The 27841-nt window shown below is 41.1% G+C and overlaps 2 protein-coding genes and 1 long non-coding RNA gene across 6 annotated transcripts; 1 reads left to right on the forward strand and 2 right to left on the reverse strand.

The window, feature by feature from the left end:
* Positions 1-1616: 1616 nt before the first annotated feature.
* Positions 1617-20854, forward strand: LOC310871481. 3 transcript variants are annotated; one of them, XR_014570309.1, is made up of 6 exons: positions 1617-1656; positions 1918-2111; positions 18199-18341; positions 19483-19616; positions 20027-20229; positions 20747-20854. It is a non-coding gene; the product is annotated as an uncharacterized lncRNA (long non-coding RNA). The 3 variants fall into 3 exon arrangements; XR_014570310.1 differs by having other exon boundaries at positions 20093-20229; XR_014570311.1 differs by lacking the exon at positions 18199-18341.
* Positions 6514-9221, reverse strand: LOC310870285 (nicotinamide riboside kinase 2-like). 2 transcript variants are annotated; one of them, XM_083781445.1, is made up of 8 exons: positions 9083-9221; positions 8872-8962; positions 7937-7985; positions 7589-7757; positions 7336-7407; positions 7145-7251; positions 6948-7033; positions 6514-6830 (listed from the first exon to the last, which is right to left on the reverse strand). In XM_083781445.1, the coding sequence occupies exons 1-7, from the start codon at positions 9112-9114 to the stop codon at positions 6948-6950; spliced, it is 606 nt and encodes a 201-aa protein (XP_083637571.1). In that variant the 5' UTR covers positions 9115-9221; the 3' UTR covers positions 6514-6830. The 2 variants fall into 2 exon arrangements, with proteins under 2 accessions (XP_083637571.1, XP_083637572.1); XM_083781446.1 differs by lacking the exon at positions 7937-7985 and having other exon boundaries at positions 9083-9132.
* LOC310871480 (caytaxin-like) lies at positions 13530-25957 on the reverse strand. The gene is made up of 13 exons (XM_083783031.1): positions 25819-25957; positions 22609-22711; positions 21242-21297; positions 20734-20985; positions 20005-20163; positions 19481-19583; positions 18829-18960; positions 18292-18378; positions 16468-16566; positions 16059-16094; positions 15808-15857; positions 15442-15492; positions 13530-14089 (listed from the first exon to the last, which is right to left on the reverse strand). The coding sequence occupies exons 2-11, from the start codon at positions 22683-22685 to the stop codon at positions 15824-15826; spliced, it is 1035 nt and encodes a 344-aa protein (XP_083639157.1). The 5' UTR covers positions 22686-22711; positions 25819-25957; the 3' UTR covers positions 13530-14089; positions 15442-15492; positions 15808-15823.
* Between the last annotated feature and the right edge of the window lie 1884 nt (positions 25958-27841).

The following is a 27841-nucleotide window of genomic DNA, read 5'->3' on the forward strand; positions in this document are numbered from 1 at the left end:
AATTGTTTTCTCATTATTCGACTCAAAACGACCAGAGTGTTTGGAATGGGAAGGAGCGGTGCCGGTGGAGCTGGGAGACAGTCAGAGACACTGGGTTTGTGGTGGAGGGAGCCACAGTAGTCAACGTCCAAGCAGCAGGCGCCGGCTCTCTGTTGATGGTGATTGTGGAGCAGCTGGGGCCGGGCTGATTGGAATCAGCCACACCTGTGCTGGCTGCTGGCTGAGGAAGACGCCCGGCCCCGGCCCTTGCCCTATGATGTGATGCCGTGCACAACACCATGCCCAAAATAAGGCGAAATCCAGTAACATCTTGTCGTTTTGATGTTTTATGACAGAGATGTTACAGCTGTCAGCTCTACAAATATATTATAGGCCTATAGGCCTGCCTACCATTGTTGCTATGATAAGGCTACATACCTTCGAGTAAGAGTTGATTTTTTAAAGGTTTATGGAAAAATAATGATTTCTATCCACTTTGCTGTAGGCCTATATTGGCTACTAGGACCATATAGGTTATATTAATCGCCTGTTGCCAACTTGCCATGGTGAACAGGGAAAATAAGTGGGACTATTTCATTATTTATTGACTTTATGTGATTGCCCTTATTGGTGCCCTTAATTGCATTGCCCTCTAGTGGTTGCAATGGGCCTGGTCTACAAGATTCGCTACACCACCAATAGTCCACATACTCACAACACCAGAGGGAGTTCAACAAACCACGTTCAACCCAGATTCGGCTCAAACAAGGGATTAAATTCATTTCGCTCCTATATGCCACTCAAATGTGTAACGCCCTACCAACAGCCATTAAGAAATCTGTATCCATTGACTCCTTCAAAGCTGCTCATTACGGACATATGGAATTCGAAACTGCGCCCTGTAAAAATCAATTGTAATTCTGCAAACTGTTAATAAACACTTCAATCAATCAAACTTGTGCTTTCGTTTGACTTTGAAATGTTATGTACCCATTCTACAAATACATGTAGGCTACTGTGAAATAACATTTTCAATCAATCAATCATTATCAATTAATGTATCGACTGTATTCTTGCATTGTAGGCTATTGATGATGATACAGTTGAAGTCAGCTAGTTGATTCTGAAAAGTGAAACCCCAAAAGCTCACCACACGAGTGTATTTTCACAACTTTACAATTTTTTGCGACGTCCATGTGCCGATGTAGAGATAAGAGTACATAGCCGAAGAAATGTTGTTTGAATACGTAGTAGAATAAATAAGTGAAGTGCAAGTAGGCTTGCTATCAACTTAAACATTTGCTTAAGAAGATAAAGTCTGAGCTGTGCGTTAGACATGTGGGCAGGGTGTTGGAACTTGGCACCACCAGTTAATAAATAAAGTCATGTGCTCAACTGCTCGTGTTGTTCGTCATTGCGTACGGTCGGTGTCCGTTTCCTCAGTCGCCCAAAAAGGGCAACCCCACGATACGATTCCAAGTTGGAACGCACCAGAACGCACCAGACGCGTCTGGTGGCTATTCTTAGAATGAACCCCGAGACCCAATCCAAAATCTAGTCCAGACTCTCCAGAGCCCAGGCACACCCACCGACTACCGAGGCTTATAAGAGGAGAGAATCCTCGGCACATGTTTGGCACAGACTTCTCAAGCAGCTAGGACATACAAAATTTAGCCAGTAAGTATTTACGCTAAACTGAGTCTTTAGTTACTTGTGTGTCTGAAGTGAAAAAAATAAGTAAACAAATCACAACAAATGTTGCCACAAAAGTTGAACTAACCTTGTTATAAATTAAGAGTGTTTGGAAATAAAATCTCATTCTGCTTCATCTGGTTGTTTTCATGGTAGGCTATGCCTAAAACATCCCCATGTGGTACGAGCCGACCAGTGAGACTAATTCTTTTACGCTTTTGAATATATCTGATTCCATAAATCTAGGTTTCCAAGGCTGCTCAGAATTGCTTCTTGTGAGATTTAACGAAGATGATGATCTAAAAGGGGTGTTTTCTTCAAGAAACCCCAAGGAATATACCTGTTATCTCTCCCCGGGGCCTCACACTTCCATTCTGAGGAGTATACAACTAAATGCTAGATCCAGATGGTATACTACAGATCATGGGGAGACAATACAGGTGAGATACTGTACTGAAACAGTGTGAAGAAGGTCATAACCTGTGCGCATTGGTTCATCCGCACATACACCTCTTTCACTGTGTTGTGCGTAATCTTCCCCAATTTGTCTTGTCGGGTGCTTCTCGCTTGGAATCTAATCGCGTCGTGGTTCAGAACTGGTTTTGAATGCGTGTTGAGTGTTGCCATTTCTAACCCCAATTACTGTTTCTTTACTCTTTTATTTCTTTATTCAATATTTTGGTCAACACAGAGGGGAAAAAAAGGCTGCAACAATGAAGTTGTTTTGGGCCGTATTATTTATTATTGAACTATATCATCACCAAAATCAAGGTGCATATCAGGAGTTACAGATTGGAATTGAGACTAGGCTACATCATATTTAAAACTGCTATGTGATACAGATATCATGCTCTTCATAATCTGACAATGATGCACAAATATAATAACATAATAGCCTATTATTTAAAGCAAAAAGGCTACTGTAATATAGTGATTTAATAGTAAGTCAGTTGAATGACAGCATCATTAATCAAAGGCTATTGACAAAGTGTCACAAGCATCATATTCCAAACTATTGCTTTGAAAGCATCTTTCTTTCCTCTCTGGTTCAGTGTGTGAAACCCATAGTAGGCTATCACAATGAATTAACACTGTATGAAGTCGGTCCTGGGTGTCATTTAATTGTTTAGGTGTGTGGAGTTTCTACCATAGACTGTAAAAAATATGGACAAAGCGTTCCCTGGGTCTAACATGGACGTAAAATGAAGCCGGTTATTCCTTGCACTGTAAATCGCCATCTTTCTAGATCCGTTTGGGCCCAGCTGGCCATTGGCTGGCCCAGACAACGAGGCGGGACTTCCCCCCTTCTTCTCCGTTGGTTTTTATTTTGACGCTGTAACGGTAGCCACGCCCCTCAGAACATACGCGACTTTATGGTCATTCTTTTAATAAATGGGACCATAATTTTCCAAAAAGAATATTATGACATTAGAAATGAGACTTTAAACTAGTGACTGGAAGCAGAAAGTATTCATGACCATGTTTATTAAGGTAATACAGTCTAGGTGAAGTTGGGCCCAAATACATGGACTTCTATGGGGCTATGGGTTATTTTGGTCCCAATGACAGCGCCACAACAGGCCATTATATGAACTTTCATTTCCGTAGTGGCTTCACAAAATATCTGTCTGATTGCCCCCCTGGTTTCTACCAATGATATTGTGTGACGAATGCTCATGTCCCATAGCAACTTTCATCAAGCCCAAAGTGTTAATGTAGGCCTATTGCAAAAACCCTATTAGTTTTACTGGTATCCACACCAGACGCAGCACATGGCCATAAATATTCAAGATATATGCTGGCATAATGGCAGCTGTTCACATGCCTGAGGTGAAGTACTTATAACTTGCATAGAGGGTCCATGGCATGTGACAGCTGCTCATCTACCATGTCCTGGCCTCTACGGCCAAATATGGGAAGTCATGGGTTCCTATGACACCGGGTGACGTTGGAGCACATGCCACCCCAAAGGTCCCCAGGCCCCCACCCCCCCCTGTTGGCCCCTATGACCTGTCCTGGACTCAGCCCATGGAGTGTTGAGTGGGTGTGTAGAGATCAGTAAGGGCTTGTCTATCTTATGACTAAATATATTCCCCTGAGGGCCCTGACACTCTAAGCACTTGGCATATACGCTATAATAAACACACACCCTCGATGGCAGGCCATCTGATGGCATGCGAAGACTCCCAGAAACGTATCACAAGATCCTACCTTCTCACTGTCGCCAGGAGGTCTTTTCTCAGAATAATGCACAGGACATCTGAGGTTAGAATGCATATACATATATATATATATATTATATATATAGATATATAAGCATATTATGAAACTATTGCTTGTGGAAAAAGTTTTGTCTTTGATCCCAAGAAGACACTACACATCCTAATATTTTGATTCATCATTGCCAGACAGTTTTATGGTTTGTACGATATAGGCTACATAATGACATGAGAGACAACAGTTTTCAAGGTTAACTGTCAAAGAATAAATCTCTGTGGTAGGACTGAGCAATATATTATTAATATAATATTGAATATTGATATACATGTCATATGAGACTCATTAGTATCTGGGATTTGGGACCTTGTAATATCAGGAAATGGCATAAGTGTTGTCTTTCCCTGGTTGCGAACGCAGTGAGCCACTTACTATGACAGCAAGGGCTGAATGTCTGTCTGTGTGTGTGTCTGTGTGTGTGTCTGTCCCACTGTTACACCACCCGCCCGCCACCAGAGGGCGCAGCTGTAGCACACACACACACACAGGGCGCAGCTGTAGCACACACACACACACGCACACGCACGCACACACACACACACACACACACACACACACACGCACACACAAGCTGCGTTCGCTTCACGCGTTTGCGCGTCTTACTTGTTTTAAAGGCTGCATATGAGTAAGGTGATGTAATTTACTGAACTCAGCTGAAACCACGTAGAACTTATGTACTTTACTTTTATGAAGGCACCTGAATAGTTCTCCCCACAATATTGTCATCACAACATCAGTATCAAAGTATTTGGTCAAAATATTGTGATATTGGGTTTTGGTTTTGAAGTTCAGCACCTACCTTTAAATGGGAAATAGATATGCGCCTCTTTTGACCTACATTGGATATATATATATTTATTTTAACATTGGCACGAATAAAAGTGAAATGTGGTTCTGCATGCATCTCCTCGTGCCTCACATAGTAGCACATAGTGTTGTCTATCTGTCTTTTAAAAGGGCATTGGGCCCTTGGAGACTCATTAACTTATAAAGACGGCATGTCTTGGCAGGCTATATCTCATTTCATTCCTTGATTGATCCGATGCCAGACATCCATTGAATAAAAGTGGAATCATTCTGCACAGTGGTTTTGTTTTCTCCTCATTGGCACAGCTAGACCACAAATTTAGATGAGAGAAGACTGAGTTGAAAGGCATAAGGATTTGTCACTGACTGTATTTGAAAATAGTTACAAACAGCTGTTGCTTTTTGTTCCAACTGCTGTTGCCTTTCTCGATTGTCTTATGTAACTAGTATAATTGTATGCCAGCTAGACTGTCCTGGTAAAATGAGGAAGAGGGATTCATTTTACACTTTAACCCTGGCATCCCTAATGTTTCATTATGGGCAAAACACAGTTTTTTAAAAACATTTCCAATATTGTTTTTAACATGTTTAGAAATAATTTGAAAATGTTTGAAAATAGGTCTTGAAGCTACAGTATACCCTGTAATTTGTGAATAGATTTTGTTTTTAAAACCAATATGTATGGTAGAATATGTTACCCAATACAATATACCGGTAACTAACATAACTGTGGTAGCCTAGTTGTATTTGTCTCAGTGCTCTTCTATAGGGCACTGAGACCATTCAAAGTAATAGGGCAATAGAACATGACCATTGACTTGTAGACCATACTGTATATTATATAGTTTCTCGTTTCTCTTAGTCTTCACAATTCGATTTCACACAACCACTGTCACCTGACAATGGGAAAATAGCTATTTTACACCAAAGAGAAAAAATTGTATATAAGGGCCATTATTCTGTGAAATAATTTGCCATAACATAATCGCAACAAAACTAATTTCAGGAAACTGTCAAAGAAGCTTCTAACAAGGCAAAGAAATGGAGTTTAAGCTGAATTTGTCAAATCTCAAAAGTTAACAGTAACATTTTGTATACTGTATGTAGTTGTTGCAATGGTAAGAACTTAGAACTAACAAGTGGTCCAAATATAGGCTTTGGTCTGAGTCCTGTTCATGGCGGTCTTCATCAGGTCACCTGACTAGGAAACGTTGTGTCCTAGGCTGAATAATATCGGTGTTTTAACAAAAATAAACACTGTTGGAGCAAAGACTGTGTGCGGACTTCTCCTTCTCTGTATGTATCTACCTTTTGTCCAGCACCAGTGAGGAACTGGATGTGCGCAAGTCACCTGCTTTTTAAACTAGTTAAACTTTTCAAATAGTCTTATTGGAGGCAATTCAAATACAGTACAGTAGATCACAGTTTAATAGTCCCTTTTCTCACTGGGAGCTAAGCTTATCTATCATAGAAGAAACCCATTATTAACGCTTATCAATAAATAACCTGAAGTATATTGTCCAACAAATACTAAGAGCTAACATTTGGGTATTGAGGTTTGTGCATGCCAACAGTTGGCAACATACTGTACAGAGTTTTGCTAGCCTGATTATCAGACAGTCACAAAGAGGCAGTCGACTCAGTGAGTGGGTGGGCCTATGGTCTGGCGGTCAGGCTCGATTCTGGTATGAGTTGGTATTTCAGTATGTCAGTGTATTATACAAATGTACTGTAGCAATGATAACAGGACACATGAAGTGGATTCAAGAAGTTTCTTATCTTATGTTATGTTGTGTGACATAATATTCCTCCCAGTGTGGAATACGTCACTATCAGAAACAAGGTCGTGGTGAGACCTGTTCTGCTTGTCAGCTGGGCCGTCCAGAGGTTTCATCATTTAGAAAAATACGTTGCATACTACATAGTATTATACAAAATACAATGCTTTTGCCATCAGTTCTTAATAAGTTACATCATGGTTAACTATTTACAGATCCGTTGTTACACATGACTCAAAATGACAATGACACATTATTTACAAGTCTATACACAAGTCTCCTTTCATTCACCTCTTGCTGTGGAGAGAGAGAGAGAGAGAGAATACAGTAGAAGCTGAATTAATATTCCATAAATCAAGAATGACTTCTCGGTCAGAAAGAACATTTGCAGAATCATAAATGCTTTCTATTTACCTATAGGCTGTTCAGCAGAGAGTTGTGAATGCTCTCGTACGCCTGGTTGTAGATGTCATCCTTTGTTTTCATGCCGTCAAGGTACTCTGTGTATGACAGCGCAGAAATGGTCAACTTCACAGACATTAAAGATAACTTTGAATGTGCACAAGCTATTAAATCCTCAAGTGAAGAGGGATGAACCTGACATGACCTACCTATGCAATTGCAGTAGTTATCCATCTCCTTCCTGTGTTTTAAGTACATGGGCCAGACGTGGCCGTCAAACAAACCAGGTGGATCAGGGACTGTGTATGTCCTTGTACTGTAGGGGAACAGAATGGACCACGTTAACGCTGCTTTAAGTGCTATGTTAGAACACCTGTGAATCACGTCAAGAGCTCCTTACCTCCTCCTCTTTTTGCACTCCTCATACGGGATGGAAATGTAATAGCACTTGTCATATATTTCAAGAAGAGGCCTGCAGGGAGACAGAAATGTTCAGTTCAGTGAAAGGCTTTAGTTGACAGAACAAGCTTTGTGTAAGATCAACTTTACTGATCCCTCGAGGGCGGGTGGCTATGTAATGTATCCTGGACATGTTGGAGTACACGTGTAGTAAAATGTCATGGGTTAAGCTTTGGTGCATGCAAATTACCCACTTGTAGTTGTAAAGGAGGAAGCCCTCCACAATGAGAATCTGAAGCCCTGTGTCAGATTCCTCAGCTTCAGGTGACAGGCTGACACCGTGGGAGCGGGCAAACTTGACTGGATTCTCTTGCCAGCCTCTTATAGTGCTGACCATAGCTTCCATGTCCAAGGCAGTGATCACTGTTGCAGAACAAGCACACAGAGAACACGCTTCACTACACATGAAATCGATGTTGCACACCAAAGTGCTTACATTAGTCACGGTTAGCTTATGGCTGACTTGCAAAAGCAATGAAAAAATGTGCAGGGAAAGAAAAAGTACATTACTGCATGGTTTTCCTGCTTGAAATCCATCTTACCATCCCACTGTCTAAAGCCGTCCTCCCCGACTTCTATCTGATCGGGTTTCTGAAATAACCAACAAAACATTGCTGCAACCTAATAACCAGTCAGAGCTGATCACACCTCGACATGACAAGTCAAGGACTCGTCTCCACCAAAGTTGGCCTGCTAGGGCTGCACAATATTGCCATTGCGATCCGAGTACTGTCTGTGTTGGTGTGTTTTACTGTTTTTGTGTGACATGAGTAGGAAGTTGATGCTAGCTTGGAACTGCATGTATGTTGTAAGAGAAAACAACTGCAGCCTGAAATTGCAGTAGTTGAATGCGATTTCAATTTGTTTCTTGGTTTATGATGCAGCCCTAGCCTGCACCCCTACGATACCCCTGCACCGTCATTGCAGCAAGGGCATACTGTGATGCTATTCTGAGAAGGTACCTTAACTGACCTGGGAGTACAGTGTGTGTTCATTTGTAATATGGAATAATTGTGACATCAAGCCACTCTTTTATCAAAATAATAAAAGAAGTTTGATCAGTGGTCATTTGAATCATTGCATGTTAACCCTGGTGCAGATAAAACGTTGCAGGTACAGGGACTAAAATGCCTCATGTCAACTGAGGTTATTGACCAAGGAAGAAACTTGTTTGCACAACTTGCAACGTGAAGGTGCAGAATTGGGCTTTTAGTGGGGTGTCCAGGAGACAATCACTCAAATGAATTACTAGGCAACTCAGATGACAAGTGCAGGTGAGATTGGTTTACTGTTTGAGCACATGTCATCTGCAAATAACCAATGTGCTAGAGTGCTCAAGCCAAGGACAAGTCTAATATAACATAGCCTATAAATACATCAAAGAAACAGTGAATGGTAAAATTATTTGCATTAATTTAGCATCTACTTGAGCCATTTACTTTGGTTTACTTGGCAATGATTCTTTTGCGCATCTTACCTTGAAAAAGTCATCCTGATGCACCACACAACAGTTTGGCAATGTCTTTATTAGTCTGTTCGTTAAGGTTGTCTTTCCACCGTTGGTCATGCTGAAATTAGAAATGAGAAAGAATGTTTCAGTTATTCATTTTTTATTTTTTCCAAAAAAGTCTTCTCAAAATACTATGAAAAGACAGTACAAAATTTTGAATTGATTCATTGAGACTTACCCGCCAATTCCTATGATGATCTTCATTTTCATTCTTCTTTGGTCTTGTCTAGAATGCAGTAAGTACAAGAAAGGGAACCTAACCGCACACTTTGGTCTTATCTTTCTTTTTTCCCAGCCAGGATGTTCCCTTCCCTTTACTACTTCATTGATAGAAGATCAGTCTACCGGGGTATATATAGGGTTTAACCACAGCGTCACTTTGTGTGTCAACTCAGACCAATCCCTCCCTTTTTACTCTAGCCAATAAGGTGTTACTGTCCACTACCAATAATCCCTCCCTTTTACTGTAGCCAATAGAGCACTACTGTACACTGGACCTGACCAGTCAGGGGAGATTTTAGTGGTTCCAATTTTGAATGAAAGGGGATATCCGACCTTCCACCTGCTGCCCATTCTCTGTCCACGGGGGGCAGTTTAAACTGGCAGGTTTAGGAAATTCCCCATGAGATTGTAGACCGGGTTGCAGGGTACCTAGAAGAAAATAAAACAAATATGTGGACCTAAGCTGTGAATCACAATGTTAATTCTCTGTGAATGTTTAGAGAGCCTGTCAAAGACAGAACATTAGCTCAATAGAACAAGGAACTGTAGTGGAGCATTATCAGGTTATTTAGATCTTTTGAAGAGGCTGTAATTATTGTAAAACTAAAAGTTACCAATCTCCCTTCACTAATTTTGTAAATTGTAGTGTCACAGTGTCACTTTATTCATATAGCGCATGGAATTATATTATTCTACAAAAAGAAGCACAGCGTAGCGCTTCCAAGAGTATACTGTATGTAGCAAAGAGAAGTATGTGTTTGGTAGCTTAATTGTAGCTTGCCTTCCAGAGTTTTAGTTTAGTTTAGTTTATTGCAGTCCTTTTAAGACAAACAGTATAGTACAGTACATATCAATGAGGTACTTTAAAAATGGTTGTAAAACGTGTGTCTCAGACAGGGTGTGGAGGGGGCCTTTGGCTTTTCAGTGCGCAATCACTGAGTAACATGACTGCACATGATAAAGCCCATGATAAAGCTCTGGTCCTTTATATGACAGTGCTGAACAAATCCTATATTCAGTTCTTGAGCGGAAATCTTTCATGCTTAGACAGCTTTGGGTGGGTGAAAGGAAGCATCACTATATTTAGTTTGGCTGGTGTGTCTGTTTGGGGGGGGGGGGGGGGGGGGGGGGGGTTGGGGACTGCTGCATCACACAGCCTGCAGTATTTCTTATGCAACCAGCTGAAATACATGGCCCCTAGCCAAGTGACGAAGCCACATTTACTCTGTTTACTCTGCTACACATTAGTATGACTTGTAAAATGTGTTTGAACACAATATTGGTATCTTGAAGATGTTTGCTGGGAAGTGCGTATCTCTGTGTTGTGATTGTAATTAAATCCTTTTTCTTTTCTTCTCTGTAGTGTTGCTATCTGTATAATGTAGCTGCTTACTTGGTATCTCATTATAAATAATAGCCAGGAAGGTCTCCTCAGGATGTATTCAGCTAGTGTTTCTTTCTGCGTATAGTATTTTAACCAGTAAGACGCCCTGAGGGCGAGAAGCGACCTGAAACAACAGAGCTTCTAAATATGGCACAGTTGAGAAGCAGGAGTTAAACTATTAATCTGGTGTCAGTGAGGTCAGATGTAGAGTTGCTAGCCGGTATATGCAGATCTAGTATGTCAAACCATCCAGGGTTTGATGAGGTCAGTGTCGTGATCTTCATATATGGAGATCCTGGTGATGATATTCAGCTCCACATATGTGTTGTACCAACTTGGTTCAAACATTAAACGCCATTAACAATAAAGAGACAATATGACGTAAATGGCTCCATTATGACGTAAGTTTTCCCTTCATTGTCAATGGCGTTTACAAAACAAACATTGAACTAAAGACAAAACATTAAACCTGTGTATAGGAGCCCCTCAAAAATGTTGTCTTTGAAATGTAGTGCGTTGCCCGCGAAGTGTGTGTAATATATATATATATACACACACACACACACACACGTTATATATATACACGGTATATACTACGGTATATACTGTATATATACTCTCTCCCCATGCCTTCGGCCTGGTGGAGACAAAAATACAAATACTACAGGACACGAGTAAATGTACTTTGTTATTGTCCACCACTGTGAACATTCTACAGCATGTCCTATAGATAAGTGTTGTCCCATGTGAAGTCCCATGTTTCACGCCTACAACACCTCAATGGAAAAGTGGTTGTGACAGCGTGTGATGATAATAATAGTACAAAGCAAAAGTCACTGTTTTGATATAGTAACAATGTGACATTTAAAAAAAAGACACCTCCTGTTAATAAAATAATTGACCTTATGCCATATAGGACACTGTGTCACAGTCGTAACTTACGGCATCTAAACATAATGTGGAACCATGTGACCCCTGCAGAGCACTATTTCATTTCGGCTTCTCTCCCATACGCTTGTGTATACACTGAGAGGTACAAGTCGAAACCTGATCTAATTCAATTTAGATTTGATTTGAAAATCTTTCAAATGAAAATGCAGGGAATTTCTTTTCAAAGACTTCAAAGAAATTATACATACAGTATGATAAATATGGTCATCTTGGTGAGATTATCTGCAACCATGGCACACCGGTTAAAGCTGGTAGAGATAATAATGATGGAAGGTCACAGATAGTTGATAGGTATTTCGGTAGATCTGCTATATTGTGAATGAAGTTGACATGTTTCCCATGCATTTTCCATGTGTCCTGCATCATTATGAATTATGAATTCACCCTGTCACCCTGTGCTCATCTCACTTTATGCCCTGTGTTCCACTGAGTTCACATTTCACTTCTGGCCTAGCCAGCGTGGGTAGATACAAATAATTGTTTTATTTCCCGATTGCCATAACACCCAGAGTCTCTGTGAACAACATGTTATTTTGCCCTTGAATATATATGCCCAGCGCAGACAGACAGTCTCCAACTGACTAGTTAGCGGGTTGTCAGTGACTTGATTTGTGGACTACATTGACTTAAATAACTACATTTTCCATCCATCACACTTCCTGGAATTCCCGGAAGTGTGAGATGCCACGTGTCCCAAATAGGCCCCCCGGCAATAGGTGTAGCCTTATTCCCTTTTTTATTAACCTCTGAACCAAAAATGAATTGCTTCCCATGTCAGAGTTTGTTTTGTTTTCATAACAGTATATAATGTAAGTCCCGGACATTTGTTCCGGGGAGACAACTTTTGCGATGCTGTTCTGTACGTCTATTCTGACTCCCCAGAAAATATTAATGGTCAATATAATCCTTTGAAAAGCATTCGCTGATCGCTTGATTTGTTTCATTGCGTCATGTCTTGGTTCTTGGCTGCCTTTTTCCTGCTGTAAGGTGATACTCTTTTACTCCTTTAGTATTGTAGTTTTTCCTCTAAAGTATTTTTCCTTAAAAGGTTTATTAATATAGGATTACAGTTTTATAAGTTTAACATTATAACATTAAGGATAAAATCTAATATTCACTTGGTTTAAAAGGTTTACAGTCCTTTACAATAGGTACATTTTGACTTGAGTACTTTTACTCGAGTACATTACTTAAATTCTCCTCAACAGGACTCCAGCCGGAGTCCCAACGATTTATTAGGTTATAATTCAAAGGTTATCTAAGTAATTTATAACTTTGTATGCCGAAATGGTCTATCCAAGTATATCCACTTTAACCCCTTAGATTCTAAAAGCGGCTTTAGGGCGCTGCATCTTCTGATATTATGGTTGGACATTCATTTTTATTAATTATTTTATGTAGCCCTTAGAAATATACATAACAATAGTAATAATACTAACATTTCCAAATAACCCATAGAGGCACGTGACCTCATGCCAGTGGGTACCTCAGTACTGTTTACAATTTACACAGGTGACATTGATCACACGTCATGCCAGTCTCTTCAGTGGGAACCACAGCACTGTTTATAACAAGTAACATCAACCTTCTTTGTCTCATGGTCTGTATGTGAAATAAATATAGATACACAGTCTTCATAACATCAACGTTAATAGCTCACTTGGAAGCATAAAACATATTTGTGAGCAAAACCTTGACCCAACCACGGGTTATTTGAGGATGAACTTTGCTTGTCATTTTGTCTTCATGTCAATGATATAGTGTAGAATGGAATGATAATCATAGGACAACCTTTTGTTTTGTGTTTTTTTATAATTATCTTTTCTTACAAACAATAAATGGCACATGTTCATAAATAACACTTTAAGCTATTCATTTGATTCTCCAAATATATATCTTGTCATTTGTAACAATGTATGCCTTCAGTCTCGTAAAAGTATCTCATTAAACAGGATGTCAACAGACTAAAAACATGAAACTTAGAGAAGGGGAAACAAGCATGCTTGCAAATAGAACTTTGGGCGTTTAAATTGTAATACAATAAAGAACAAAATTCTGCTGGCGTAATTTTTCGTTTGCCCTAAGGAGAACAACATAACGATTGCAATCATTGCATATAATAATTTTTGCTTCTTCCACAAAATCAATAACACCCATGCTTTTTATATCAAACCAATAATTGTCTGTGCAAAAAAATCTTTCTCAAAAATACAGTATTTACACTTTGAAAATGAGTACCCAGCATGATTGGAATCAGCTTATATGTCCATCTAGTTCTTAATGTGTAGTTGATGTGGTGTCAAATAGCTCTGTCTCCAAATCATGCTGAGGAGAAATGTAGCAGGTACAGTAAATTAAATCAGAATTAAACATGCTGGGACGAAGGACTTCTGCAGTAACAGTTGTTGCTTCTGTTCAGGATACTACTGTAACGTCTTATACCTGCTTGTGCCATATATGATTGTGTTTGTGTACTGTGTAAGAAGAAGAAAAACACATGTAGATGATACTGTATAAGGATATTTCTGATGAACACGGCTCTACGGATGCACAGGAGAATTATGTCTGTCTGTGTGCATTGCTGGTGGAAGCCCATTTTATTGGATACTCAGTTCTTCTTCGGAGATTCTGGAATTTAACATAGATGTAGGTTAGTTCCATCCGTGCACTACTATACTTCTCAACAGTTTTGCAATTTGGCAGTAATTGTTCTTTTCGGAGAGTGATCTTGATCTGATCAATAGAGCAAAATCACCATTAGTAGAATAACATCAGTTTATCAGTTGGCACACTTTATTCTTATATAAACATTGTATGTAGCCTATCTATTGTATGTAATACTTAATTTGATTGTCAGAATTCTGCTAATTGTAATTATCGAACATTGTTCGATAATTCGATGTTGAACATTGTTATTAAATTATCCAAATCAGTTTTAGAAGTGGAATGTTAGTGTGTCAGTGGGTGGTCCCTCATGGAAATCCATCTAGACACATATCAGATTTGTCATCTTAATTTTTCTCAGTAAAAGGTTGAGAGATCATTCCCTGGGCCATTCCTGGGATGTCAGCAAAACCCCCTGCTAGGAACTTGCCGTATCAAACTAAAATGGAAGCTGTGGCAGAACTATGCTAATAATATATACAGCCACTACAGCACAATGAGGCCATTCCAAATATACAATTTTGCAATAAATATCGTAATCAGAATTCCACAGGCTGTGGGATCGGATTGGCTTTGCCAGGTCTGTACTTAATGTCCCTCAGTAGTACATTCCTGTTAAAAATAGTATCGATTGGCTGTGTACGGACAGTGTTTAAAGAGCTGAGCAGATGTGGGGTTATGTAACACAGCTTGTAGGTCTATAAAGTAGGCTAATGCGTACAGAGACGTGTATCATAATTCGAGGCTCAACCCTCGTTGAGTCGTAAATTTGCACAAATGAAACATGTCTTGTCAGAGAACAAAATGACTTGGACTTCACACTCATTCCTGAATCCTGAAACTAGAGACTTCATTTGACTAGTGACAGGATGATTGACAGAATATCTCTAAACATTTCAGTAACTCCTTCTTAATTCTAAGATGCTATTCAGTGAAGATACGTGATACAGTTAGTTCTATACACTACATTCTTGAACAAGTATTTTAGTGCACATAATATTTGCATTTCTCTCATGATAGACTGTGTGTGGTTCCGCTTGTCTTTTAATGGCACATTGGAAACTAGGGGATCCACCGGAGACTTGAGCCTTTGCTTTTGGGATGTCACCCTTGACCTGGACTAAAGGCTGCATGTGACCCAAGCATGGGGTGGCATGGCCCAACCTTTGGCATATGCACTGTACATACACCCCTGTCTTTGCAAAAAGGGACACTTCCTTGTATGTCACAGCTACGTAAGTTCGTTTGACATTACAAATCAGTTGAGTTTGAGTTGATAAAGAAGCTGCTGATGTGAAGTCGACGGGAACCCTTACCTTTAATGTCTGTTGCTGCATTCGACTTCCTACGCCATCATTGATTTTGGCCTAGGAGTGAAAGATAAAAAAAATGGTTACAGGTTTACTTAGCCCTGCGTTCTGTTGGTTTAATATTATCACATGGATGCAAAAAAGCACCAATTCACACATTGAAGAGATGTGATGCATGTGATGCAATTCACAGAGAAGTGATACTGGGGTTGATCTGCAGCTTCTTGCACATAGATTGATTGATTCTTTATTGCAGACTCAGGGGAATCCATATCACAGTACAGAACAACAACACAATAGATAAAAATAATAATAGCTGTGGCACATTGGGTTTATGCAGACACTGCAGCGAATATTGAGTAATGAGGTCACCTTTCTTTAGGTGGTGTTACCGTGTTGAGTTGGTCTGCTGCTGCTCAAGTCTGTAGGTCAGAGAGAGAGAAAGAGAAAGAGAGAGAGAGACACACACAGAAAGAAAGAATGATCAGTGCCATGCCTATGGGAAAGGTAGAGAACATTTAACCACATTTGAATTCACACATTCAGAACAATTCAGAACAACAGTCTTACAATAGATGTCATTGTGCATTAGCAATTGCAATGGTATATAAATTTGTCATTACCTTAACTTCTGTGTTCTTATCTTCTCATGCTCACACCTTGAATAAATAGAATAAAGGTTTATAAGGAGCATTCATAATAATAAGAAGAAGAAGAAGAACCTTATGTACTACACATTAAATAGTGAACTGAATACAAGACTCACTCATGTGAAAAAAGAAAAGGAACTTATTTACAATTGGTTTATTGTTTGGCCCGTGGCTGCTCTTAACACTCTTGCAGTGTGTATAAGCGCTACTACACACAGCAAGATATTTGGTCTGATTCTGCTTTCGGGGACCTTTTCTTGTATTCTACAATGTATTCAGCTTCTGAGATCAAGATCATCAAGCAGACCACACCACACTAGATGGTGTGACTGTGAATGGCTTAGTGACCCAACAGTGACCCCTGGGGGCTGAGAGTACTTACTGCAGCACACACTCTGGGATCTGCACATGTTCCATTGGGATGATCTGGCTTAGTTCCTCCAGGGTGTGAACATAGCTGATCTTCTCCATGAACTTCACACTGCAGAGGGTCAATAACAGCTTTACACAATCACCACCATGTCATATGTGAACATTCGGCAAGAATAGGCCAACATTCTGCAACATGATTTGGTGTAGGGTAAAAAATGAGGCAACAAAAAGCACAGGCCCCTGCGTCACCACGTCAGTCAACAAAGTATATAGGGTTTACTTTAAATGGATATTTCACTTTAAAAAAAACTTTGGTCATTTTATTCTACAGGCGTATGTGAACACCTCAAACAGTTTTTACGTTGCTTGATTCAGTATTTAGATATTTGATGTTAATTGTTGACTACAGGTATATTCACCACACTATTACATTATTTAGTGCAATTCTTTACTACAGCCATTCTTGACCGCCAGCGGTTGTCATCGTGAATTTTACAAATCCGCCATTGTCTTGGAGGTGCAAACACGTGTATCGGCATTGAGTTTGTGACACGGATAGTGTACAGTGGTATTCTTTCTTCTTAATGTATTGTATTGCAGGGACCTGCAGCAACCACCGTCCTATGACAAATGAAGACATCCAAATGTCCAAAACGAGCCACAAAAAGGAGCCAAATCAACACAAGCGGCACCTTTGTTCGCGCCTCCAACACACTCACATTGATTCCTTTTCCCTATTTGCACATACTAGGGTGTGACGTGAATGTAGCTAAAGAATGTAAGTATACGTAGGTAGCCTCAGTCAAACATGGCACTGGGGCGTCGACACAAATAGGCATGTAAACACAAGTAGACGGGATCAAGCTGGGAAGGTTGACACCAAGCTGTAACTACAGTCAATCCAAAGCAGGCGGGCATCGATGGTAGCGGCCATGAGCTGTGCGATGGCCGATAGGGTGGGAATCAGTTGTAACCTGTCTTTAAATTACAGATGGTTAGTTTCCTCATGGAGTCGTTGACAACCCGCCTACAGTGCTGGTGTCGACATGCTGACTTGTGTTGACACTAGGCTCCAGTGCCTTGCTTGTCTGCAGCTTCTCATTAGTCACTTTATGGAGAAATATTTTGGTAATGTTTTACCTCTTTATGGAACTCTAAAGAACTGGTCACTGTGACACTGCGACTTTGGTTATTTTGGTGTATCTGCTATGGATTGGCAACATCCCTGCATCATTATATGTAGACAAACCAGTGTTTCAATGCCTGTGTTTCATTTCTGGATGAAGTTTAAGATCTGTGGTTCACATAATTCTGTCTCCTGGGTTGACTCCAACTGGAGGCATACATGCTTGTCATTCCATCTCTCTATAATCTCCTATCTTGAAGCACAACAACAACAAAACTGCCTAAAATATTATTATGAAACAATGCTTCATCTAAATGTATTGGCATATAGCTGAAGAAGTGGAAACATACTGCATGTACAGTATTTAAGGTCAACACAATTCCATCACTAATTATTGGCATAAAATGGACAGTATATGTAAATGAATTGTGTCTGCACCAGCATTATCAAGACATAGTGGTTTGTAGTTTTCTTTATTTTTTATTCAAAAGCTTGTGATGACTGTGTTAGTGCCAAGTCCCTGTGCAATGTGACAGCCTGTTATCAGGCTCCTTCAAACACTTAGTGTGACTTTGGAATTAATTAGTTTGTTCATTGTTTGTTTACTTGTTTTAGGAAAGTCATCAGAGTAGTGCCCCCAAAGTCACGTCAAAAGACCAGCTGACCACACAACACCACGCACACAGTAGGATCTATCCACGTGCTCACCTGAGGAAAGGTCTGGAGATGGCCAGAACTGTGCGAATGAACCACGAGGGGTGAGCTATGATCAGACAACTCAAGTTCTTCTTTAACCTACAAGGACATCCAGGCAAATCATCATCATTTTCAACACCAGTCCACCACTATCTTAATCATCTTAATCACAATCAATGAATGTATTAATTCATTCGTAAAATGACAATTAGACCTATTTTATCTTACAGTGGAAATTCCTTCCTTCACCCAGCTGAATGCTGCCCAAAGTGGTGAGACTTTGGCGCAGGGGGGAGCAGTTAGGGGTTAGGTGTGTTGCTCAGGGACAGGGGGGAGCAGTTAGGGGTTAGGTGTGTTGCTCAGGGACACCTCAGCACATTGCCGTGGCCAAGAATCAAACCTGATCTTCTGACCATGCAGCCTCTATCTATACCCATTCAGCTATGGCCAACCCAATATTCATGCATGCGCTCACTCACTCACTCACTCACTCACTCACTCACTCACTCACTCACTCACTCACTCACTCACTCACTCACTCACTGTTACCTCCTGTCAATCATTTGGTAGCATCTCTTCATCCAGCTGAGGCCAGGCATCTTCCTGCGGGGCGTGGCTCCGTTCAGATAGATGATCATGTAGTCGTCAGCCACTAGCAGCTCCAGACTGCTGATAACATATCTGAGGACAACACACACATACACACACACACACACACACACACACACACACACACACACACACACACACACACACCCCGCTCATTTGATCAGTTCATGTTCTATTCATACTTTGACTCCAATATTGCGCGCCGATAATAGCTAACTCGAGTCATAACGCAAGCTTGTCGGTCTGCTATTCTCTGCCGTATAAATTAGGCTTCAGGATTATAAAATACTGGAAATTGAGTTGATCATGAATGGTTATCAAGCACAACATTTGTGTTGAAGTAGTTAAGTATGTCTGTGGGTTTATAATTATATTATATTAAACCAATAAAAAGGCAAGGACTTGTACATAACTATATTGGATACATTGGAACAAAAATAACGGTTTTGACAGCGGCAATATGATAAATCAAATGCTCTGGAATGGAAACGCTGATTAAAATAAGTTCCCAAGTGTCTGTGCACAAAGACTGTATATAAAGCCTGCACTTAAATAACTGACCACTGAGAGACAAACATGTACTGTATCTTACAGGAAGACGTTTTCCATGATGTAGGAGTAGTCTTCACAGCTGCTGTCTGGGAGATGACAGGCTGCAAACACTATGATGGCGCTGAGGCCTTCCCCATAATAACCTGAGAGGAGAGACAATATTCCACAATCCACTGGTCAGTTGATGCCTCTACAGGAGAGTTACATCATTTAATACAGCCCAGAGACACATGCACACACACACGCACACGTTTGCATTACTATACTTGTGAGGACATCAGCATTTTAGGACAACAATATAATCTTTTGCTATTTTTAAACCTAACCCTGAAGCCAATTTTGTTTCATCTTTTAACCATTTCTCTGATGAGGGCCAGGAAAATTGCCCTCATAATTTATGTTTCTCAAATTCTACTCATTTGTCACTCTCAAGTATAGTACTAATACAGTACACACCCCCACACGCACACGCACGCACGCACGCACACGCACGCACGCACACGCAAGCACGCACGCACGCACACGCACACACACACACACACACACACACACACACACACTGACCTCCATGCGTGACCACCCTTAGGTAAGGTCTGATGACCTGCATGTCTATCCTCTGCTCTTGGTCCCCGATGATCACCGTCCGCCACAGACGACCTGACGAGTCTCTCTCATCCTCTCTGTCGCCTGGCAGACGTTTAGCCGTGGCTACGGGGGTGTCATCTGGAGGCAACACAGCCCAAAAGAGACCGGTTCTTCACATGTTCTTCACTTCAAACCTCTAAAAAGGTTTTTGGCTCATTTCACAAAATCTCAAAGGGTTCTTCTCTATACAGTACCTCTAGGTTATTCATACAGTAATATTAAAATAATATTTGAGTTAAACCACAGACAACTTGTTACTAACAAATCGCTGCTGTCGGGAAGAAACTTAAAACAAAGCAATACTGCCTCATCAAAGTTGGTTTTGTGACTTTATATATATTGTCAATTACTTCCATGAGAGGGAGAGAGGTGGTGGAGTTAGTTGCTTTAGTTATCAGACAGTTTGAGGGTCCAATGGAGTTAAGAGGTTTTGTCCAAAGTGCTTTTTACTTCTTTGCATTGGTTCAATATTTTCGAACACACAGACGAAAAGGGTGTTCAATAGCACTGATTTATGCAAAAAATCAAAAACCTAAATAATTGAGTTAGGTGGTTTCCTTCGATATGTGAGTTAAACTACAACTTGTTACTAACAAATATTCAATGTCTACATTCGCTGACTGACTGTAGGACTCCTCTGTGCCTGACCTTCCCACTCCAGCTCGTTGCCGTTGGTGATGAAGTCCAGCGAGTCGGTCTCGTCTGGCGTTTCGATTTCGTCCACGCTGATGTCCAACAACGTCTCGTCGGGCGTCTCCAACTCCAGGAAGTCGTCGGAGAGCACGGAGCCCTCAGTGCTCTCCGACCGGCGGTCCAGGGACAGGTTCATCTCCGGGGCAACCAGCGTACGCCGCGTACGCTGGGTCAGGATCTCTCCCACATTCAGACTGGTGGGGGGGTCTAGAGGGGATGTTGGACTATGTTCAGCTTCAATTGAAATGCATTAAAGGTAACTTGTGTTTTGATGATTCTTCTTCTTGTAAACACATTCATTACACATATTATTACTAATATTTTAGCTGGTATTTTGCAGTTTCACACTATTGAAGTGCCTCACTCAATGGTAATAGTTGACTAGGCCTATATATATATATATATATATATACACACACACACACACACACACACACACACACACACAGGTAAATATACTTACTAGTTCTGTTGTCAGTAAGGCCACATGACTCAATGTCCCCATCCTCTGGCAGGGGCCTGGAGATACACGTACACGTCACGCACGGACACACAAAAGGAAAATATGAAGATCATATTAAGAAAACAACATAGACAGAGAATACAAAGTATTTTTCATTCCGAGAAGTTATTCATCGCTTTCCTCATGCAAATTGTCAAATGTAATGTTTGGAATGTTTAAAAACAAAACAAAGAAAACAAGGCTGAAATAAACTATGAACTATGTGTTATCTGTCTCAGCACTTTCATTACCAGTCTTGTATTTAATAAAAAGTCCTTGTTGAGATTTAACTAGAGAGAAGCCTTATAGAGACAATGGCTGTCTTTGGGGAAAGTGACAGCGGTAATTGCCACCTAGTCTCGTGTGACGTTATAATGACACTGCTGAACGCTTGGTGCTGAGGGACATGAAGGCGAGATAGCAGCAGATGAGTAGTAGTTAGTTACATGCACGTACGCGCACAGACGCACACACACACACACACACACACACACACACACTCATACTGTATGTAAAGTACGGGCTGGTTAATTTCATGTCTATTTTTCCTTGCCAAAGTAAACAGGAAAGGAAGGACAAATAAGTATATTAAGTAGCAGCACTACAGAGAGAACCAACAATACGCTGGTTTATATGCCATATTGACTACTGTCTAGTAACAGTTATAGATCATTATGAAGGAAGGTATTCCTACTGAACCACATAATCATTCATGCCCGCACGCACACACACACGCACACACACACACACACACACGCACACACACACACACACACACACACACACACACACACACACACAGAACGAGGGCAGGCATGGAACATGGCGTATAACGTGTGCCACGTGACATGTTCTGGCTGTGTTGCATCATGTGATGTCGGGTTCATTTCCATCGTTTCATGTGCTGACATTCTCAGCCCTATGTACAGAATGCTTGAGTTACATCTTTCCTTTGATTTCTCTGCATATTATTATGAAGTTGTAAGTTGAAAGCGCCTTTATCCAAAGCACGTTCCAATGAGTGTTACATTCGCCCATTCACAGCAAAGACATGAAGCCAGGAAGGGATAGAACCGAGTCGCTCTACCTCCTGAGTCTCTGCCGCCACACAGTTGACATGGTACACCCTGAAGGTGATGTTATGTTAAGTCTGCTGCCTTCGCCTGAATTGAGTAAACTACTGTAGATTAACATTGTTGGATTGTTTGCTTAAGTGGTATTAGGAGTTTAATGCATATTGCATACAGACACGGTCACGCGCACACATACATACACACACACACACACACACACACACACACACACACACACACACACACACAGGATACCTGGGAAAGTCCTCGTCCTGCCATTCGTCTTTCACCTCCATGTTGTCCATGCGTAGTGTGACGTCTGCTGTACCCATCCTCTGCCAGGACAGGCTTCAGCTCACTGTGAAGGACACATGACAGATCATTATCAACGTACGCACGCACACACACGCACGCATGCACGTGCGCACTCACTCTAAGATTTGGTTCATTATTCACAGCACGTGCCGAGGATGCACAGAGCAAAGCAATAATTGTCAATTTAAACTGTATAATAATTATGAACCGTGTCAGGTAGGCCTACCCTATATTTGCTTAGCAATTCATAATTTCATACAAATCTAAACCGTTAGACACCTGACAGCAGAACACAACACAACCACAATCTTTTACAGGTAAATTATCGAGGATCAGCACAAAACAACATCCGTCAAACAACTGACAAAATGATAATAAATAAATAACAAATAAACTTTTTTTGTGTGCATTACACAAACATGTTCCAGCATATGCTTTGTTATGGGCAAGGACTCTAATCATAAAAAGGTGTGTTTACACAATAAAATCATCCTTAAATTTAAATGTAACACTCTCAGTTACAAATAGATAAATGAACACTGATGATATTACTGTGTACCTTCCACACAAGGACACAAAGTTGTTTTGAGTCAAACGTCCATAAAGCCGTAGGGTTCTGATTATGTGCGCTTTCAGTATTATATAACCAAGCGCTGAATCAAATAAGAGAAATCTCCGCTTATTGTTGCCAGTCCATTTATACAATACATTATGTCACATGGTCACTTCTGTGTTGCTGGCCACCGAGGCACGAGGAGCAGTCATGCATCTCACGTATGTGAAAGACTATTAGGGACCCCCGTGCGCGCACACACACACACACACACACACACACACACACACACACACACAAAGCCCAGCCATACAGTACATCAGATCTTTCCATTGTCTATTTGCCCACTGACATGGTACTGATGTTTCATATTGCCAGACACATTTTTCCAGGACATTCATCAAATGGGGCCTAACAGGCCACTTGCAGCAGGGGTCACATGGTGGGCGGGCCGCAGACTTGTCGGTGAGGGTGACTGTGGCTAAAATGACCAATGTGTGTACTCGATTGTTCTGCTAATTCACGAGGCTTTAAAAAGAGCAATATAATGAAATAGAACATGTCATGTTATGATAAGATCCATCAAGGGGAATTCTCATCTCTTCTGTTCAAGTTATAAGCTATAAGTTGTAAATGCATAATATATGCTTTTACTGATAAATATGGAGCAAGAGAGGGATGTACTGTATACTAGACTAGAGAATCAGGATAATTTCTTGAGCTATATCATGTCCAGCCTGCATCAAAGGACTCACTGTTTTCAAAGTTATGACCTTGTAATTATAAGATTCCATCTTATGTGGGGTTAAAGAGACATCCAGTCATGCAGAATAATATAGCTCTACAAGTCTACAAAGAAGCTACTTACAACAGTCTTTTTTCTTATCATTACTGGATTATTAGATTTGTGTAAAGTTGTGTGTTAAAGTGTTCTCCAATCATCCCAGCTTGTTTTGCACCTACAGTATTTGTCTATGTGGGTCCATAAAGTGTTGAAGAAATTGAACTTGAAAATATTCTAGTTAAGAAAAAAACATTTTGCTGTATGGGAGGCGAATACATGACCATAAGCATCTCAAATCTAATCAACATGCACAGAGGGAAGCGTATAATTCTAAGCTCATGATACCGTAAACTTCATTACCCCCGCTAATTGTGTGACTGGCTGAGAACAAACTAGAGAATTCACACAGAAACACAAGATTAGCGCGTGTATGCTTTGTTATCAGCACAGATGTCATTAGCCAGAGCGCCAGCTGCTCATACAGTGAATTACTGACTGATGGACACACAGAAGCAACGTTGGCCTGGGATTTATGTCCAGATGGCAGGCCGGTTCTTCTAAACGCATCCTTCACTCTATCCCCCCAACTCTGTAACTTAGAGTAAAACATTTTATCTCAGAGATGGGGGGCGTAGGTTTTGTTTTCTTATTTGACTGGAGTCCCTCAGTCAGGACTATACTATACTTTTCTGTTTTTAAATTAAATATCTTGGCTGAACAGAGCTGATCTACAAGCTCACAATGCGGGTTTACTGTAATAAAACTGATCTAAGTTTTTATTTTATTATTACCACTCCCTATATAATTCATTGACCGGGGTCACGCAGGGGTTGTGGCATGTTGGGATATTGTAGATCTGCCATTTTCAGAAACACAATACCTATATTGGCCGAATGTTTACCTGTTATGACATGCCCAGAATAGGGATGCAAAATGTGGATAAATGAAATGCTTCTTTTACTCTATAGTCAGTGACTTCAGCGAGATGTGTCAGAAACCTGTGCAGGAAAAACAATTATCGGTATATGTACGTACCTGTCCTCCACTAACTAATACCAGCTACTGAGTGAAAAGGGTGCAATCACCACACTCATACTGACAATGATCAAACTATTTTAAGGACAAGGGAGGTGTCCCACTGGGAGGATCGAGACCCCGGGGCAGACCAAGGCGCAGTTGGAGGAAACACATCGACTCACTAGCCTTGGACCGTCTCGGGATGCCCCAGCAGGAAGTCACTAATGTTGCTCTGGAGGGGGAAGTCTGGAACACTTTGGTGGAACTGTTGCCCCCCTTTACCCACGACTACGGATAAGCGGTTGAAGATGGATGGATGGATGGAAGGGGGGTGTTTCACTTGTTATTAGCATAGGTTTCCATTGATAAGATGGTGCTTGACTCATTTATTGAGACATTCCTTGAGCAGGTGAAACAAATATTATTGTCATCTCCAAAGTATTTGTGTGTGTGTGTGTGTGTGTGTGTGTGTGTGTGTGCGTGCGCATATGTGTGTATGTGTGTGCTTGTGCATGAGCGAGAAATATAGGGAGGGAGAGAGTGTGTAGCACCTCATATAACACAAAGTCCATTCAATATTTGATGGATGGAGAAAGACATCGTGTTGGCAAATCTTGAATCGCATTAGCAGAATTAAATGGAGCATTTAATGTCATCGAGTAGTCAATTGAAGCAGTGCTCTACTGGGTGCATTTAGTCAAGTCTAGTCAGTCTGCCATGGAGCATAGCAGAGAAAGGACTTCACCTAAGAACCCAACAAAATGTTAGAAAATAAGAATTACAGCAAGACGCTTACCTTCAAAGAAGTCTTCTCCTTTTGCCAAACGTTTCTCTTTTCTTTGTGTTGCCTCCTCTTTCTCTTTTCTTTGGACCTCTTCTCTAGAGGTGTCTAGGATAGAGGGCCATCCTTGGTGACATGTGCAGGTGAGGCAGGCCCGTGGGAATCAGCGCTGGGGGTGGGGGGGGCGGGGGGGGGGTTCATTCAGCTACTTGCTGAGAGAATGCTGGTGATGTTGCTGTTGACAGAGACTGAGAGGGAGTCTGAGGCAGAGAACGGGTGAGAGAGCTTGGATAGTCACACAACATCACGCACCACCATCCTGCTCCCATCCTTACGTGTACCTCTGTGGTCCTCAGTCAGTGAGTTGAGTTTCATGCTGTTTTGGGGATAAAAGGGTCATCCTCGGCCACACACGTTTAAAATCACCCGTTTTGCTTCTCTGCTAGTAGCTCTGTGAATCCACGTCCCCTCTCCTTCTCCAACTCTTCGCTGTTCACCAATTCTAATGCCCCCGGGCTCTAATCCTGCTGTAGTGACGTCATTATGATGGAAGCTGTGTTATGGCGGTTATGTAATGCAAACACCTGCCTACCGTCTCTGTGTATCTCTCACTCTCTCTATCTTTTCAGCTGAGCAAAGAAAATGCAACGAATCACATGAGCCCTCATGTCCAGATCAGCTGTTTTCCTGTCTCGAGGTCCATTTCGAAAGCGGAGTCACAGTGTAATATTGTGTTTATCCCTCACAAGCTGTCAAAGATGGACACTCTATTGCACCGCTGTTCCCTGGCAACAGCATCTCTGTCTCCCTCCTCTCTTACTCTATTACGCTTACCCTGTCTCTCTCTCTCTCTCTCTCATATTTCCTCCCCCATCTCTTTTAAGCACTCTGGCTCTTGATAAACTCCTCCTCTGAATAAATCCCTCCCTTCTATTACTTTGTGACTGTAATGCTTCCATCCCACTGTTGGTCCCCATCCCCCCTCCCCTCTCTATCTCTCTCTCTCTCTCTCACACACACACACACACACACACACACACGCACACACACACACACACACGCACACAGCTGTACTAAGCCCTGGCCTGTACAGAGAAGCATCCCTCAGGCACTGTCCTCCCCCAGAGAGGCAGTCTGTCTTGGCTGAATTGCTTCTTAAGGTGTGCTTACAGTGCTCTATTTATAGCACTACTTTGAACACTCTGACACGCCTCAACAGGCCCAGACTAATTCATGGTTGCGAGAAAAAAACCATTTGTTTTACTGTGAATCTTTAAGGCTGGTACTGTAGGATATTCCATTTCATGACAGATGCTGCTGAAGACTTCTTGGAATTTGCATGCATCAGATCAACAAGACCTTGCTTATGAATTATCATCTACAATTAGTTACAATATGAGTGAGTACATTCAAGTTCTATAGTTCCCAAAGGAGAACTACTTGTAAATGTAACTCTTGGCCTGTGGGCTGCCAGTGACACCTGGCAGATGCCACTTATTAGTATCGCAACGGCTAACTTTGGGGCACAGTGTTTAGCAAAGTAGTGTCCAGAGACCCCCAGGGGTCCTTGAACAGGCTCCAGGGGGTTCCCAGCCAATTGAATTCAACTGGGATGCACACTGATATGGATCGAAATTCTTGGTCGATACAGATGTTTAAAATAACAATTTAGCCAATACTGACAACAGATAAATGTTTATTAATGTTTATTTCCCCCTTTTGTACCAGGGAAACAAATACATCTTCAATACAAGAAATAAATGTTCATAATCTACAGCTTGGTAGGCTGCAGATAACCAACACACCAACATAGCCATCTTATTTGATAAATATGGTCTACTGCCATGGTTAATGTCTGTTTTATTTGCCGTTACAAATATAGACCGATATAGACCGCAAATATCAGACGTTACCGATATGTGGCCGATACATCTGGGCATCTAACTTAGAACAATACAAAAAGATATAGGCTATGCTTTAAATATACTCATGTCATTTTAACCAAGACACAATTTCATATCTGCACTCTGTGAGGTAT

This window comes from Protomyctophum parallelum (assembly GCF_964188405.1).
Source record: "Protomyctophum parallelum genome assembly, chromosome: 14".
In the NCBI taxonomy this organism is placed as follows: Eukaryota; Metazoa; Chordata; class Actinopteri; order Myctophiformes; family Myctophidae; genus Protomyctophum; species Protomyctophum parallelum.